Raw genomic sequence first — 19,056 nt, 5'->3', positions numbered from 1 at the left:
TAGACAGGTACCAACCAGCACAAACAAGCCATGACCACTATAGACTTTCATGTTTGTCTAGAAATGTGTATCTTGGTGACAAAAATGGTGACATTTTGATCATGTTTGGGCCATTTGACATGGAACTGGGCAATGGGATGTTCTGTCACTTCCTTTTCCTCAGTAGCTTAGTTCTAAGACATGGGCAATGTGTCTTACTGTCACAGGATAAGCTGAGAAGGTAGGACAATTACATTTAGAACATTAGATAGATAAGATATGGGCAGTGGGTCACAGTGACAACATGTTTTTGTTGTTTTACCACTGTTCTGTGACAAATCATATTTGAGTCACAGAGCTGATACAGCACTGTGACATGTGAAATAAAGCTCTCGTGGTCCGTCTTTCTCTTTTACTGAACAAAAAGAGGGAAAGTCCAGGAAAGGCCTTTTGAGGGCACTGACTCACACATATAGAGATGTCTGAGAAATGCGCGCACACACACACACACACACAGACGCAGTTTTGTCAGACACATTATGTCAGTATGTGTGAATAATCCAGTGATCAGCAACTGCTGCATAATTAGCACTCATGTGGGATCACACACAAACACACACTCTCTTCCTCACAAAAAGCTCCACTCATGAGGTGTGGGGACACAATGCCCCTCTGTCAGCGTTTGTGTAAGTTTGTGTGTGTGTGTTCTGCCCCCCTCATACAGAACCGGCTTCCTCCTCTCTTGGCTTCAAACGCTCCTCTGCTGGTTTTCTTTTCCCTCGTATGTTGCAAATCTGCTGATGATGGCCTGGCACGTGTCTGAAAGAGGGACAGCCTGCCAGTGCGCCAGTCACACACCTTACCACAGCACTGGGTTATTTCATTCAGTTCACTTTTGCCCAATTCATTACAGCTCATATTATTTTAATTCAGCAGAACTCTCACTTTCAGATCCATTTTAATTCAGTTAATTTCAAATCCATTTAAGTTAGATGCATATGAGTCACAACTGAATCTGTAATCTGTCTTTAGAATTGAAGTGAGACTATAATATCCCATTTGTTTCTGCTGCAAGGAGATTAAATGCAGAGCACTTTCATTTGTCCCCTTCATTTCAGGGTTTTCACTCAGAAATTTGTATATGAACCCACATATTTCTCAAGATTTTTCCAAGACCAAACTAGTGAGCTACACTACTGTTCAAAAGTTTTACGGTATAATTTGCAAAAATTGACTTTTTATTCTCAAGCCTAAATTCTAATAAAATGACAATAAAACACTGTCTAGACCTAATTTTTCTATGAAAAATATGAAAGTGGAACTAATAGAAGAGAGTCGGCCTTGTTTGTGTATGTTGGCACATCCTTGTCTGTACTATAACTCAATACATTTCTTTTTAGTCTACGGCAGAAGCTGTACTGTAGTTGTGGTAAACAAATTCCCAATCAGGGTTTTTCTCTTCAAAGTTCTTTTAAACTCTCCTTTCAATTAGTGCCTTCCAATTAAAGGCATTTGTTTAGGCCTACCAGCAATGTGTGTGTGTGTGCGTACTTAAATAGTCTCAGTAGATCTGATGGTGTGCTGTGTGTGGCCTACACTTCTAATGAAGAAGTGTAGGCCACACTTCTCTCTATCCATTTCACTTTCTTTTTCTCTCTGAAGAGAGGAAGGTTCTTGGCTGCCACTATTGGCTGCTACGCAAGTAACGTTCTGCTGGTTTCATCTCATTTCCTGCGTAGATGTGAGGACAATGAAGTAGCCTGAATCAGTAGCACTATGTGACTTTAGTATAATAACATTAGAATGTTATGCTAGGAGTTAGTGAGTTCGTTTATTCACTTCAAAATCTCGTTTTAGCTTGCTATGCTATGTTCCGATGTTTTATTCGTATGTTATTCGTAAATCTAGGGACGCATGTATGCACACAGGGGGCTGGCAGTGCGTGCGTTTTTGAGTGTCATACGCCAGGGTGTAGGGGATGTGGGAGCTGACGTTTCATTTTTGAGGAGGAAGTCTGTGGTCAAACCGTTTTCTACGCTCCCCTCCACTTTTTTTCCTTCTCCATGTAGCTGCACTTAAAAAAACTCTGTCCGTCTCTACAGATGTGGAAATCATTTTAGAGGAGAGTGTGTGTGTGGGAGGCAGGGCTTCGTTTGTGAAGCGTGGGATTCAGGTCCATATGAGAGCGTGCAGAAGCCTCCCCTTGCCCCAAAGCACCCTGGGAAGGCCTTGGGTTTGGCCTGCTCGTAAATGAAACCCCTGTGCTAGTCAGGCTAGAAATAGCCCTGCAAAACTGCAAGAACGTGGGACCACTTATGTATCTAGCAGAAAAACAAACTCGCCCCACATCTGACAACGCCTTTCAGCTCCTGTTTTCATTTTCTAATTTATTCTGGATTATTTGTTTACCTCTGCAAAAATACTTTCGAGTGGTAAAGACAGAACTCTACTGGCTGGAAACGCACATGAGGTGTTGCCTAAGTAGTGCACAAGCGTGTGCACACTAGATTGAGGAGTGCTGTGTGTGCCTCTAATTGGTCACATTGATCATTTCCACATGGTTGTTGGCTGCACATCTGCCACTGATGTGTCCCTTCCCCCCTGCGTCTTTGTCCTCCTCCTCATAAGCCCTTGCTCCCTGGAGAGGTGCATGGTGGGAAACAGGATGTCACCCACTAGGTGGCATGTCTCGACTTTGCACTTCCTGTTTTCTCAGTCTCTATATCTCTGTTTTTGTCTTATCAATGATAGTCTAATTTTGTCTTTTAATGACCTGTTTAATGCAGACTCCCACAGTGATTAAACCTCCAGGTAGAGCTTTCCCTGCTGGGTTGATGTCACATTCGGCAAAAGCAGTCAGTGGGGGGGCTCCTGATAACCAGGACACACTCTCTATATAATTTTAGACCCACATTACAAGCCTTGTCTGTCAGTTGTTCCCTGCTGACAGGTTTTATATGAGTCAACATGCAGATATTTGGCTGTGAAATCACAAATGAATTTGCTGCATGCCTCTACATAACCCCCAGGATACTTAAAGTTGGTTAATATTTTGTCAAAATTAAAAATAAAGGTGGAGATGGAGTGGTTGTGGGATGGCGAAGAAACAGTCACGCGAGGAAGAACAGAGCCGCTTCTATATTTTTGTGTTGATTGACATCTCCTTCCGAACTTTTGGTTTAAACTCCATATGTTGAAGCTATTTTGTTTGCAGTAGGTCTAGTAAACAAATGTTTGAATATTTCTGACAGCAATAATTTTTTTTTTTAGAAATAAACAGACTAGAGCACTTAATATCAGTGGCAATTTTGTCATGTCATATTCATTAGTTTTATAGCCTGGTTAAAACCAGACCATTCTCAATAGTAACTGAGTTATGGTTTGGCAAAGCTTCATTAATAACTCATTTCCAAAGGGGCGTCACCAACAGACGTCGCTCAAATGCCTCTGGGCGCAATTGGATAGACCTAAAACCAATCAGAGCGATCGTCATCGTGTAAAGCCATAAGCTGTGTCCCAATTCGCCTAAATTACACTACGCCATAAAAGTATGTACTCTTTTTGTGAAGAAAAGGTATTTACTTTTGAATGTGTAGCAAAAAAGTAGGCAAGCTTTGGGACATACTACTTCGTCATCTTTATCGGACGGATCTGTCGCGTGCATCCTGTCACGTAAACTGCCCTGTCAATCATCTTGTCACAGTTAAAATCCTCTATTAAATCTAATTTAATTTCCTACCGTTTCGGAGAGAAATGTAGTAGCACGTTCATCTGCCAGTGGGTCTTTCATGGAGATTGTCTTCATGTGTTTGCAATTTGAATATAATAATGCATTTAAAAGTTGAACGGACGTCGCTCAAATGCCTCTGGGCGCAATAGGATAGACCTAAAACCAATCAGAGCGATCGTCATCGTGTAAAGCCCGCCCCAACGTTTCTGATTGGTGTCGCGATTTCGACGGATTAGAAATGGGCTTGAATGAGCTCTTTACCAGACTAATTGCAGAGCAAATCTAAATTTGCCAGAAGTTGTCTGGGTTTTGTCTATTAGTTTTACTCAATTTGACAAAAACAGTCATTTCAGAATAAGTAAGCCATATCTCATCATAGCAAAAGTGATGTATTTCCGCATGGCTGTGATACAACAGTTCAGTAAGGAAGAGTAAACAAGAAGTTAATATTGAATAACTTACATTCTAGGCACAATATTGCCGGTTATTTTGAACAAAGCCGTATTGCCATTTTTAACAAATCAGTTCAATAAATAATTCAGTGACTCGTTTGTTGGTTTTATTCCCGAATTAAGATATGTTTGATTGAAGCGGTGCTACGCAGACCGATTGGTCTATGAAATCAAAGTACCACGAGAGCGATTCAAAACCATACTGAGCCGTCTGCTCTCTAAACGCTCGCACAGTACTTTGCTGTCATAGATAGACCAATTGGTATGTGTGGCGCTGCACAGGAATAAATGCCATTTGACATCACAGGAATAAAGTACATTTTAAATTTTGTTTTTTATAATTTTTCACAATATTACTGTTTCCACTGTATTTTAAGCAAATACTGTAAATTAAGTCTCACTGAGCATATGAGACTTCCTACAAAATCATATAAAATCATACCTACACCAAACACGGGTGTATCATTTTGTATAAACTTCCTGAATTGCTTTTAGATTAATCTTTGTTTAATTCCTATTTCTGGTCTTGGTCACTTGAGTGGATAAATATGCAAATACATTATATTTGAATGCTGGATGATGCCACGCTCATCTGCTGGGAGTGACTGAAATGAACACTCGACTAACTAACATTTGTATGGTATGATAAACACATTGGAGAAATCAGTTCACACAGACACTCGCTACTTAAAGATTTTGCTCTAGCACAGTGAGAAGTGTGTGTATTTGTAGTTAGTAAACTTAATTTGCTGTGCATTGTGCATATCTCTCTCATGTCTCAACACACTGATCCGCACATTTAAACTCAGGGGGAAGAACATGTTCAGACCGCTCTCTCTGACTGCGCTATTGTGTTTGTAAGAAAGAGAAAGACTTTGATGTCGCTCTGACTCAGTCATGGCACAGTGACACAGACAAAAGACATCAGTGAGACCCACATTTTTAAAGCGCTACAGGTATGAGGACTGTTTACTTAATCTAAGAATTGCAAAGAGAGGCAGACACAGAGGAAAAGAGAGCGATATAGAGGGCAGGAGAGAAAGAGGTTGATGAACAGTTGCATGTAAACCCGTCTGTCTTGTCTGGGGCCTATAGGCTGTTTGCAGGTCCCGGGATTGTTTTGGCTGTCTGAATCAAAAGCCTCCGTGGCTAAATTCAATCCCAGTGTTTACTCGCTCTCTCGCACCCCCTCCCGCCTCTGCTCAGCTCCACAAACACACACAGATCCTCTGTGTCTTATCCTTACAGCTGCCCCACCCAGCACCGTCGTCTACCGTACCTCCAGTCTTTCCCATTTGATATCTCTCACGTTTATTTGTTAAATATGGCCCATGGTCTTCAATGAGCACAGATTGTAGACTTTAGAAAGTGGTTGTAGTGTTTCCTGAACAAAAAATGTACCCCATTTACTTTGCTAATACATATTCTTGGTCTCAGTATAAATAAATCAGTCCATGTTATTCCACAGCTATTCCATAGCGAGTCTTCATATTCATAGATTTGAGGAAATTTTACTATAATGGGATGTTTTAGTAGATGAAAATAACATTTTAGTTGGTGATAATGTGCAACATGAAGCTCTGAAAGATGTACACTAAAGTTTGGGGTTAATAAGATTTTAAAATGAAAAAAGTTACAGTAAAGACTTTTACATAGTTAAAAAAGTATCGGTTTGTGAATAAGTGCCATTATTTTAAGCTTACTATTCATCAAAAAATTCTGAAAAAAATGTATCACGGTTTATACAAAAATATTAAGCAGCACTAAAGACCAGAGTAATGGTAATCACAGGAATAAATTACATTTCAAATATATTACAAAAGAAAACAACATTTGTTGTAATAACGTAATATGTTATGTATGTAACAAATGTCGTAAAAACATTTCCCAATATTACTGTTTTTACTGTCATTTTTATCAAACAATTGCAGCCTTGGTGAGCATACGAGACAAAAAATTCTTTCAAAAACATTATAAATCTTTCCAACCCCAAACTTTTGAAAGGTAGTGTATGAACATTTACATACATGTTTTTTTAAATAAAAAAAAAATACCTTGCTCTTCTTCTGAATGGATGTTTCTGCTGCAATCTTTCTTTCGATCTGGCTCAAATCTGGTATGTATCTCCCACTTTTCCCAATCTAATCAATTCCCGACGGATAAAAATCAAGTCCCACCCAACATACATCATGTTGAAAATACATCACATTACACAAGTAAAATAGGTTGCAAATGGCAATTCATGTTGACTTTAACTATGAATGAAAGAGCAGTCTTCCTAGGGGAACTACTTTAGGACCGAAACATCCCTAACGCATAAACAGTTCACACACACACACACACACAAGTGAACCATGACCTGAGTGTAACTACCCATCCATCCCAGCTCTTTTACCTGGGTCTTCACTGATCCTCCAGGGGTGGCTTGACAACTCATCACCTCCTAGAAATACCCAATGAAAAACAGCAGAGGAAGAGAGCAAGAGAACTGCTTTTCTCATATGTCTGCATTGTTGGTTTGGCTCCAATGAAAACTGTGTGTTTAGGCTGATGGAGTTATGAATGTTCTTTCTGGATGAAGCCCAGGAAGGCTTTTTAAATATGTTTTTAATGGCTATACGGCCTGTATTTGTTGGGGAAGAAACTGTTTGAGTTGGACACACGAGAGAAAAAAGAATCCGAAATGATAAAAATACATGTAGGTTCAGATTCATATTCAGCATTTATTTCAGATGTATGGCCCATTGTACCGCGCTTCTCAGAAATGGAGGATTTTTCTTTCGTCCCTCTGAGATATTATATTTCAGCTATGTTTGGAATAGTATGCTTTTTTGATTCCTCAGCACTTTGTTTTAAATTTGCTCTTTAATTACACTGTACACATTTCCTAGCATTATCTCTACATGAGTATTCATGACCCTGCATCTTTTAAGTTAAAATCACAGGATATGATTTCAGTCAGACCGTTGACTCGTGGGCTTCACTGATGTTTAGATAAACTGCTGCAGAACTGAGCAGGCTTTATTTTTCCTACCTGTGTTTTACTGCTGAGGGGGACACAGATCACAGCCGATGGCACATCCTGTAAGGAAACATGGGGAAGGAGTTTCAGGAGGGCAGGTGGGGGTGGAAGAGGCACACACAGAGCTGTGCTTGGGAAACGGTTCCAGAGAGGTTTTTAGAAAGGGAACATAGTCAGAAAAGCCCTTCACTGCTGACAGGAAAGCAGCCGTTTCCTCAGGTGTGAAAATACTCACATGTTTTTTCATATCACTTTTTTTAGACTGATGTTTTTACATCTGAGGTGGATAAATACTTTTAATAAGATTGATGCCCGGTTTCACAGACGAGGCTTAAGCCTAGTCCCAGACTAAAATGCATATATCTTAAAATATGGCACTGCCATTGTTTTGTCTCAAGGCGCGTTAATAAAAGCTACTTAAATGTCCTAATTGACTAAGACCTAATCCTTGCTTAATCTAAACAGCAATAATAATAATAAAAAAATAAATAATAATAAGCTGGATTTTGTATTAGGGGCTGGGGCACAAGAATGGTTTTAATGTGCCGTGAACATGTACCCTGTAGCTACACCATGTAGTAGTGGTGGTGTAATTCATAATAGTGGCCTTTTAGTGGTTGTACAACAGCAAACATCTTCAGGCAAGAGCTTCACTGGTGTTTTTTTTTTTTTTTACGTCTGTGGTGACTGGACTTGGATATTTGACAAAATGTAGTTGTTTTAGTCATAAATACAATTTAGTTAACATGCGTAACGGCTTAAATGATGCCTTAATATTCTTAATAATCTTCTCTCGTCACTAACATGGGATTCAGGATAGAAATAACATGAGCAGACCCAGATCATTTATGGAAACTAATCTGGAAACATGGATCGTTCAGATATCATGACCACGTTGACACATGACCGACTCACGTTTATATAACATAAATTCCGTATTTTGACTAAGTCTAAGCACTTTAATGAACTGCAACAACTGTGACAATGATATAATTAAATAGGCTATTCACATTTATTTACAAAAAGTCTTAAAAGTATAGGAACAAAATGAAAAAAGTGGACTTTAACAATCTTCAAATTTACAGCTTGTATCAGCCAAGTTGCTCAGTTAGCAATAAGATGTTTTAGTTTGACATGGTGATTGTTTATTTGAATTCACATACATTTTGAATGGCAGATTTATCACTTCTCATCTATGTTGTAGTATATGATGTTTAGTGTAACAGTCATGCAATTAAGTGTCTATATACACAACTGTACATATGTATGTGTGTATATTATTGTATTTATATACAGTATATTACATATATGTCTGTGTGTATATACGTATAGATACACAGCCACGCACACACACACACATATATATTATATATACATAAAAATAATAATATATAAACATGCACATATTATGTAAACAAAAACTTTTAACTTATGCGATTAATCACGATTAATCGATTTGACAGAGGAAAAAAAATACAACACGGTTATTTTAAATCGTAATAATAATTCACAGTATTATTGTTTTTATTGTAGTTTTGATCATATAAATTCAGCATTGGTGATCATAAGAGACTTCTTTGTGTGGTGTATATTTATTAAACCATGTACCTTTTTTCCAGAATAGGAAAGTTAGTGTTTGATAAATGAATTGGTGAGCTATATTTATGCCAGACGACATTCACATCGATGTGGTGAATTTAGTGGGTATGAAACCAGGGCAGACAGCAGTTTACCCTCTGAACTGACTCCAAAAGCAGTTCCTCCACACACACAGATACACACAGATGCTTAAAGGACGGCAGTAAAGTCAGACAAAGCTCATGTTGTGTCTGCTTTGGCGGAGTGTGTTTGTCTGGCAGGTCGCTCCAGTAGTCACCAGCGCCCAGCGGGGGACTTTGAGTATCCAACAACACACCGCAGTGTTCCTGTGTTTCTCGACTTTTTTGGAGCAGCACGGTGGAACTTCGCTCTTATTTGGTGACTCGGGCGGCTCGCTGGTTTTGGCGGGTAACGCTGAGGATACGTGCATATGCGTATGCATTTATAGCTGGCCTCTTTCACTGCAGTTACAGAAATAAACAGCACCCACAGACCGACAGACTGCACACTTTTGTCTCAGCCTGGATTCCTCAGTGGCAGAGATGTGATATTCCTGTGGCTCCGAGCCAGACAGACAGTCATATACCCCTGTCTCCACATTCTCAACATCTCTCTCACTCTTTGTCCACCTTGTCTTATTCATAGTCCCACCCATCATCTGAGTCTCACACACGGATGCAATCATGTGCTCGCCTGCGCTGCCGTGTGCACTCGTTGGCCATGCTCAGTATAAATAAATTCAGACAGGCTTTGCCTGTCTCTGCATCGGTGTACCCTTACTCTCTACTACGCTGGCCTCTATAAATAAACACTCTCATCGCAGGAAGCAAACATTGGAGGCTGCCCTACAGACATTGGCTGTGCCGAGACTCAGATAGGACAGGAAGAGACAGAAAAAATTGTAATGGTTAAATGTTTATATGTCCAGTTTTGAGGCTGTTTCCAGCAGTGACTTCCACTGAAAAGCTCACAAAGTGTTTTACAATTCAAATGAACCATTGCACAGCCAGGTGTGACGTTGAGAGGGGGTTTTCATAAGCGGATACAACTGTGGAGTAGGTGGTTATAGCTTTTCACCTGTTCCAAGCGCTTGTTGTGTCTGTGTAGGTGGAGAAGATGGAGTACTGGAGAGTTAATTATATCTGTAGTGTCTTGTAGTTGTTAGATGAATCAGTGACACAAAAAGAGAAAAGAAAAGACCTTTTAAAAAACAAGTTTAAAATACATGCGCCAAGTTCCATTTTCAACACAAGTTTAAAAATTTAATGATAATAATAATAATATATATTATTATTGAAATAATAAATAATAAAACATTGTGGCATACTACTCAGTATGTTTTTCCCCCTCAAGAATTTCATTATTTTAATAAAAGAATGAATCATTTTTAATCGTAAATTGAATACTTAAGTTAATAGATCCAGACTAAACAAATGAGATGTCTCTCTGCAATTAGGACATTTTCCAAAATTCTTCCAATTTCCCTTCTAAATCTGCTCAGAAAATGCAACACATTCTTCAGATTCAATCTCATTTTTCTTTTTATCATTGTTGTTGTTGTTATTGTGCTGGTGTGTGTATGTCATAATACCCATAATAACTAAGTGTGTGTGCGTGTGTGCAGGTGTACCTGAAGGCTCCTATGATCCTAAATGGAGTGTGTGTGATCTGGAAAGGATGGATTGATCTTCAGCGTCTGGATGGGATGGGTTGTCTGGAATATGATGATGAGAGAGCACAGGTACAGATAAACCACCTTGTGTTGTCAAACTGCCTCAAATGTGCATCAGACATGACTGACCGCCGCCTGGCTTCCTGTCTTTTTGTGTTTATACAGCAGGAGGATGCTCTCGCCCAAGCAGCCTTTGAGGAAGCCCGCAGAAGGACTCGTGATTTTGAGGACAGGGATCGCTCGCACCGCGAGGACTTGGAGGTGAGAGCTGGAGTGAGTGAGGATGTGTGTATGAGTGTGTGAAGTTTCGATCAGTTAGTGCATGCTTAAAATCGTTTTTTTGTTGTTGTTGTTGTAACGGAGCTCAGTAGGGCCTAGTTTGTGTGTGTCTGCGCGTGAATGTGTACATGTGTTTTCCACTTGTGCATGTACAATACTTCTGTATGTGCTTTTACCTAATTCCTCTTGCTAATATTTTGATTGACAGCCACTACCAAAATATATGATGCTTTAAGGAGCAGTTCACTAAAAAATGTTTTAGTATCTCCTGAGCCGAGAGATGATAAAGTGGTGCCACCGGCATCTTTTCTTATGGGTCAAGCCAGTGGTAGAGTGAATCTCACAAAATCATGTCTAGATCAGATTTCATCGAATAATAGAAAAACCTGAAAATGAGGCCTATTATTAGGACATTTCTGCCTTGCCACATTATTTATTCATGACAACTGAGCACATTTTCCCCAAAATATGTCATTATTGTAATGTATCCGGACATTTTACTTTTGAGGTTGTTGTTGTTGTTTTTTGTTGTAATTCTTATTATTCTCGATGATGATTTCAGTAAGTAATATTTTTATGAACTATTGTAGGGCAGTGTTTTTAATCAAATAAAAATCATAAAGGCAGAGCAAATAAACATATAATGTATTTTTATTAATTAAACTTTATTTATTATGCATTTTTCCACATTACAGTAATGGAAATATATATATTTTTATATTATTATGTACTTAAAGGTACAATATGTAAGAACTTTGTGTCAAAATATCCAAAAACCACTTGCACAGTGTTATATATTTCTTTCAATTGTGTACTTCCATTATCCTAAATGTTTCCAAAAATGTGAAAATTCAGAGAAATTCACAATTTTAAAAAGTGCCCGTCCCAGTTCACTTGTCGCCTGTCAATTAAGTAATATCCGCGGTATCCCTGGTTTCCGCCATAGTAACTATGGCGACAGACGTGGACAACTGCGTAGTGTGTAACGTCTAGCGGCACGCTGTTGATGTTTCGTTCAAACATTATGGATCATTGCAAGCAGATTTTGGGACAAAAGGAGGAACTAAAACGTGGATCAATATCAGCGTGGCGTTTTCAAGATGCTGAGAGCTCCACGTCCGCGACTAACTTGTTTTTGACCTTTTTTTTTTTTTTTTTTTTTTACCTAAAGAATTTAATTAATTCTAAAAGAAATTGCTAAAAAAAGCATTTTATCATGAAAGTTACTGTCTGTAAAATTATTTTACTTTGGAATTTGTACGTCAAAAAAGGTAGTTGTAAATTCTGTTTCCTTTCAAAATTGCACTGCAGGAACAGGTAAATAAGTGCCACCTCACATCATTTCTGTCTGTTCCCTGTTCCCTGCATGTTTTGAGTGCTCTTGACGTAGCTAAACAGCTTGTCTGGGGTAATACTGATTTGATCACTTGTCATTTAGCAGATGCCGATGGCACAGCTCAGTCATTTAATAACTCAGGAGGTAAGACAACAATTTAGGATTTTATGTAGTGAACTGCTGCCTTGATTTTCTGTTTACTATACATTTTTCAGAACAAAAGCATAATGAAGGAGGGCATGTGTGTTTCTTAGTATTTTGTATGTATGCATGCATAAATGTACTCCATGTGAGTTTGTGTACGTGTAAGCTATTGAAGTCCTTTACTTGTTTGCTCATGGCTTAGTGCATGAAGTGTCTTTGCATTGTAAGTCTTCAAATATAATCATTCTACAATCAATCAAAACTGCGCTCTTAAGATGAAAACCAAATTGTGTTTTTTAGGACCCTGTGGCATCAAAAATCTGGGACTGATGGCCTTCAAGGACCAGGGTCTGTCTCCTCTGCTTCTCTCTATCCTTGTGTCATGCACTAAACCGTGTCTGTGTCTGTAAGTGTGTGAACATGAGTGTGTATTACACAAGAGCATGTGCATGAAAGAGCACCTCTGTGTCTTTATGCATTCTTCTGTGTGTGTGTGTGTGTGTGTATTTACTGTGTCTATATGTGTTAGTTAGTAGGTAGCCTACATGTAGGTGTGTGTAAGTGGGAATTCGGGCTTCTATAAGCAACCAAAGTTGGTCTTACACTGTAAGTGCAAAAAACACTACCGGCGTGAGAGACCCCCAGCTCGCTCTTCTCAGACCTCTGTAATGGAGACCAGATTTCCATCCCAAGATTCCTCACTGCCCCGCCCACCCACTCCCCTGCTGCAAAGCCCTCTGGGAGCTCTCAGGCACAGCTTGGCAGCACATGACCAGAAAGATTCCCCTTATGAACCGCCGCCTTTATATTCCTCCCTCCTAATCTACACCCTCAGGCGTTCCTTTACACACTCTTCATCCTCTCTTCCAAAATCAATCACGCCAAGGTCTCTTTTTTAAATAGATCTGGCTGCTTATGAAAATCAAATTTCTTACTCATTGCAGTCAGGCGATCTGTGACTCACGGGCCAAATATTTTTCCCTCAAAGCTCAAAGTCACTGTGAGCGGTGGAAAATGAAACCCTGTAATTATTCTATAATTCATGCTTTCTCATCCCAGCAGTGTGGAGTCTGATCCTCGTTCGGAGCTTGTTTTTCAACTGCACGGTTCGGTCGGCTTTTTTTTTGGAAAGCGAATAATCCTTGTGCGTGGATCGAACCTCGAGCCTTCGCGCTACATACGACGCTCGCATAGCTGTGGTCAAGCTCCATCATCTGTAATTGGATAAAAACCAGAAAAATAGCAGTCTGGATCTGCGGAATGACAGTGTTTTCTGGGAAAGTGGGCCAGGTTTGTTTTAAAAGGCGAACAATGCATTTAGAGACTTCAAAATCACTTACGACCTCACTGGAAAAGAGACAAAGGGGAACATTTGCTCTGCGTACGCACTTATTTGTCCTCCGTCTTAATGCGGTTCCGTCACTGTTTGTGTACGCAGCGAGTCCAAGGGGGCGAATCAAAGCTGAAAGATATCGAAGAGGGTAATGGCCTTCTGCGTGATAGATGGTAAAGAGATGGATGAAAAATAGATAGGCCATTTTTCATGAAACCCAGGCCTTTACTGCAGGTGGGATTAGAGGATGAGTGATGTTGGGCCAGTGAAAGTATTAATATATCATTAGTATTGATCTTTTTCATTAGCAGCGCTGTCTGCCCAGCAGAATCTAAGCACTATTGACTTGTGGTACAGGAGAGTGCTTCAGCTGGGCTCCGTATGATCGATGCTTCGTCCTCTCATCCACACAAACGTGCTTTTTCAAAGCTTAAATACTAAACAGCAAACATAAAAATGCTAAAGATATATGTGACATCTTCTACAGTTTGATTTGTGCTCTTATTTTTGCCCAGCATTTTTTAGATTATTTATTGCCCTGCTGAAAACAACATCTTAAACTCAAACCTAAACTGGTTTGTTGGTCCAACCTGGTCTGGTCAGCCTGGTGTGTTGACTGGTATTTTTCAGCTGGTTAAGGTGGTAGACCATCTGTCCACCCAGCTAAACAACTTAAGAGACCAGTTGAAATCAGCTAAGACCAACAAACCAGCTTATGTTGGTTTAAGATTTGTGAAGCATTGTCGTGTCACCTTTCACATTCGTTTAAAAATATAAAAAAACATATAAAATAATTAGTGCTGTCAAATAGGTCAATTTTTACTTAATCGCATATAACGTAAAAGTTTGTGTTTACATAATATATGTGTGTGTATATATATTATTTTATATATATTTTATATACGTAAATGTCTGTAACTGTATACACACATATTTATATATATATATATATATATATATATATATATATATATATATATATATATATATATATATGAAGAGTTCAGATGCAAAAGCCTCTAAGTGCCATCTGAAATTTTCTTATAAAATGATCATTTTTATAAAGCTTGTATATTTAAGTTAAGTAATTTCACATAAATGACAATTAATAGGTAATCTGCATTGCCATTTAAATGAAATTATTGAACTTAAATATACGAGCTTGATAAAAATGATCATTCTAGAAGAAAATTTCAGATGTCACTTAGAGGCTTTTGCATCTGAACTCTTCATATATATATATATATATATATAAATACACACATGTATTACAGTATGTAAGCACAAACTTATGTTAGATTCGATTAATTATGATTAATCGATTTTACAGCACTAAAAATAATACAATGTTATAAATAATATTATAAATATTCTTTTTATATTATTTATATTTGTTATTATTTATATAGTAAAATTTGGGAGCGGTGTGATTGTTTTGGCATCAAAACTACAGTAAAAACTATAATAATGTGAATTATTGTTACAATTTGAAATAACAATTAAAACATCAATGTTGAAAACAGTTGTGCTGCTTAATTTTTTTATATTTTTTTTATGAAAATTGTGATAATTTTTTTTTCAGGATTCTTTGATGAATAAAAAAGTTCAAAAGAACAGCATTCATTTGAAATAGAAATCTTATGTAACATTATGAATGTCTTTACTGTCACACTTGCTCAATTTAATGTCCTTGTTGAATAAAAGTATTCATTTCTTTAACAAATATATCTAACTGACTGCAAACTTAGTGGATAAATAACAAGCAGAGACAAATACGTTTAATTCTGCAGTTCGCCAAAATTGTCAACAGCTAGATAATGCTTATTATTTACAGTGCGTCAGTGCACCAGACTGCTTTGTGCGGGGCGTATGACAGCTATAACAGCTTGGTCTGTTAATGGATACGCTTAAAGATGGGATTCCCAGGCGTCGGGTCGAGTAAAAACAGCATTGCGTAGCTCAAGGGTTAGAGCGTGCTATAATCGCCGCTTCCATGGATGATGACCTCACACTATGTGAGATACACTATGTCTGCCTCTCCGTCTATCTTTCTCTCACCGTCTGCCTGTCTGTCTGTCCGTCTGCTCTGTCTGTGCTCAGACATCTATGTCAGGGAGAGATTTAGACATAGGCACATAAACATATGTATCTGTGACAAGGCCATCAGTCATATCTTTATTTTTAAAGCTAGTGATTTGAAGACTTCCCCCTGACTAATGACTAATGTCTGCCACTTCAACCAAAAAAAGCAGCTCAATTTTTAGTGTCCGGACTGAAGTTGATCTCTGCCGTCCTCTGCTGGACACGGAAAGCAATTGCACGTGGGCTGCGTACTTTTCTACTCATCCTGTGTTTGTCAGAAAATAACTGTGCTCTGTCTCTGTCCTGGTGTGTGTGTGTGTGTGTGTGTGTGTGTGTGTGTGTGTGTGTGTGTGTGTGTGTGTGTGTGTGTGTGTGTGTGTGTGTGTGTGTGTTAAGCAGGCTTTTCACAGTGTTTTGCTACATATTCTAATTTACTCTGGGATTCTTCAAATTAATAGCCTACATTTTTCGATCATTTAAAGTTTCAAACGGCCAAATATAAAAAATTTCCCTTTTTGATTAGATTTTTTCCCTTTATTCAATATAAAATCACATTGAATTTATAGTTTGTCATTTTAAACAAAGTAATTCATACCATATGACTAATAAAAGTTTTTCAACCTGAAAAATAAATGGCAATATTAAAAGAAAGTAATGTTTGTAAATCTATAATTTCCAGACAGATCTAAAGATCCTGAACTTTTAATATCTGCAATTGCATGTGGGCTGGAACCATTTACTCTTATCGTGTTTCTAGTTTGAGAACTACCTGTCAGCGGGTCAATCACAGCACAACCATTTTAACTATATTTCTGTCTCTGTCTCGGTTTGTTTGTTGGTGTGCGTGGGTGTTTGTGCACGTATTTGCATGTGTGATTGTGTGTGTGACCCAGCCCAGGCGACAGCAGGACCCCAGCCCTGGCTCCAACATGGGCAACACTGATGATCACAAGATGCGCTAGCGGCATTCACCAAAGTGGGCAGGGATGGGGTCACAAGACCTCCATCACCACAGCAATCTCATCTCCTGATGCCTTGTTTATCACAGGACAGACCAAAGTCCACACCGGTGGGGATGTTTGGGGAAACGGCCTGGTGAAGGGGCTGGGTGGGTTGGGCTGGGCTCAGAGATTCATTCGCATTTGATTCAGTCCCTCGTTTCTTCTTGGGATTTTTGCACTATGTGATACGTTCAGTTTAAGTCCCCCATATCGCCTTTCGGTATGCATGGTTTTCCTACCTATGTTTGCTCTCGTCCCCCCCCCCCCCCATGCAAGGCATCTTATTTTGTCCTATTGTAATGAAATGGCATTTTTCAATTATTTTATTCGTATTGTGTGTGAAAGTCAGGATGTTTACTTTTTGTATTTTCATTTCCTCTCTATATAAACTTGTCCGTCTTTGTGCTACTGTACGTAGGAGAAGCTAGTAAATGTTGCTAGGTAGATTTGTGCAGTAGAATAGAACTTTTTTGATGTCTAAAAAGAAAAATCTAGAAAGAGGCTGCTGATGTTGTGGATGAGGAGGTCTTTTCTTCTCCATGTGCTCTGTCTTCCACTCTCTAAACATGCTTCAAACAGCAGGAAGTGAATATTGAGGTCAGTGTTAGTGCGCTCTACACAAAATGAGAGTTTTTCACCCTACATCTGCTTGTTCTGTCATTAATGTCAATATTCTACACGTTTAGTTCGTTTTAAGCAGGCTTTTCAAAGTGTTTTATTACATATTACTCTGGACTTCTTAAAAATTAAAATAATTAAAATGATTCTCCAAAATGGAGAAAGTTTCATTTCACCAAATAACACTTTTTCTTCTTCTTCTTTGCCACCCACATTATTTAAATGTCTTTTTTCATTGGATTTTAGTGACATTTTGACATGAAAACTCCTTAATATAAAACCACCAGGGGAATTTAGGCAGTTGTTTGTCATTATAAGCAATGCATTTGCAATATATGCCAGATATGACCCAAGGAGACCCAAAGAATAAATGACAGTGATATTTGTAAATCATATATCAGTCTCTTCCAGACAGATCTAAAGCTCCTGAACATTAATGTCTGACTCTATTGTACTGTATATGCAAGTAAATATAATCATGAATTCACAGACCCTGTGATAGAATGTTATTTTCCACCAGGACCTTAGTGCGTCCCCTTGTTGGAAGGTCCCGGTTTTGCCCCCTCCCTGATGAAAGCCCTGTTTGATATGATGTAGTGTTTTGGGACAGTCATGTGTATGTGTGGGTTGACTAAATGGAAAGTTTCTGATGAACTGAAAAGTAAGTAGGAAAGGAAAGACATGCAGGTTAGAAACCAATTGCTCAAGGTACTCTTTATCATAAATGAACAACAAATGGAAGCGATCGTAAATTGACCTCTTCTGACAATTGATTTTGCATAATCAATGTTTAACATAATTTCGTCATTTCACGTGTATGTTTTTGTTTTATTTACCACAGTCAGTGGGGTACGCATTTATGGGTCAAGAATTATTTGGGAGGGATGCTGAAGACAGACGGTACGGCCTACCTCTAGCTTAAACCAAATATACACAAATGAGAGCTTATTTATAAAGAGCAGGTTCATGTTGTCTGAGTGTTGAGGGAAAGCTAATGCTGGTTTAGTAGAACGTTAAAGCTTTATATAGTTGGAGTGGGCTTTTATACCACACAATGGTCAGAGACTGGGCACCAGGAGGATATATTTTGAAGATGCCAAACCAGAGTCCACAAAACAGAATCCTGCTTTAATTTAATCCTGCAGATCAACTCTCTGCTTTCTAGGTGTGTCTTATGCTATCAGAGAAATACCCTTTGCTGGCCTTCTATTAGTTTCTCTCTCATCCCTTTACTTAATGCTGGCATTAAGGCAAGATACACACCAGGTAGTGGATGGCTCTTTTTTTGTAATGAATTAATAAAATAAAATGTTTATTTTCTTAATTGTTTTAAGTTATTGATGCAGGTATACCTTTGTTTCATTATCAGGTTCCGCTATGATGAAATGTGTATTTCTGTATTGATATTGCTTTCATTTTCCCCTTGGCCCCTTAAGGAACTGGGAATGCTTTTATATGGTCTTTGGTTTTGGCTCTTTTTCTGTTTTTAATTTTAAGCGAGGAGGACTGTTAACTGAAGTGTTATGTTTGATTTGTTTCTTAATAAACTTGTTACAAACCGTATTCTCGCTCATTGTATAGTGTGTGTGTGTGTTTGTGTGCACGTTTATTTTTTCATGCAGTCCAATGGCAAAATTTTGTATTTATTATTATTATTAACTACATCTTAAAAATACAATTTCAAATACAGTTATTTAGTATTATTCATTAACCCCTAAAGTCCTGAAGGGATTTTTAGAGTTGCTTTTTCTGAAAGTAAAGACTCATAATGCCAAAACTAAAGCAAGGAGAGTCAAAAGGTAGGTATCG

At 38.4% G+C, this 19,056-nt stretch overlaps 1 protein-coding gene across 12 annotated transcripts in view; it reads left to right on the top strand.

Annotated features, from left to right (window-relative positions):
* The window catches only part of cbfb (core-binding factor subunit beta), a 33,601-nt gene extending 14,782 nt beyond the window's left edge, over window positions 1–18,819 (top strand). The window contains exons 4-8 of one of the 12 annotated variants that reach the window (XR_014030659.1): window positions 10,407–10,523; window positions 10,620–10,715; window positions 12,172–12,213; window positions 12,514–12,619; window positions 16,522–16,620. Coding sequence is in view for 10 of the 12 variants with exons in the window: in XM_081372988.1 (XP_081229114.1) it covers window positions 10,407–10,523; window positions 10,620–10,731; window positions 12,172–12,213; window positions 12,514–12,561; window positions 16,527–16,774 (567 nt within the window). In the remaining 2 variants the exon portion in view is untranslated. Of the gene's footprint in view, window positions 1–10,406; window positions 10,524–10,619; window positions 10,732–12,171; window positions 12,214–12,513; window positions 12,620–16,521 lie in introns of all 12 variants that reach the window. The other 11 variants (XM_081372988.1, XM_081372990.1, XM_081372993.1 and 8 more) reach the window with 11 other exon arrangements.
* Window positions 18,820–19,056: the final 237 nt, after the last annotated feature.

The sequence above is a fragment of the Scardinius erythrophthalmus genome, assembly GCF_964197995.2.
Source record: "Scardinius erythrophthalmus genome assembly, chromosome: 8".
In the NCBI taxonomy this organism is placed as follows: Eukaryota; Metazoa; Chordata; class Actinopteri; order Cypriniformes; family Leuciscidae; genus Scardinius; species Scardinius erythrophthalmus.
Note: the sequence above shows the minus strand (reverse complement) of the source record. Positions and strands in the feature narration are given on the sequence as shown.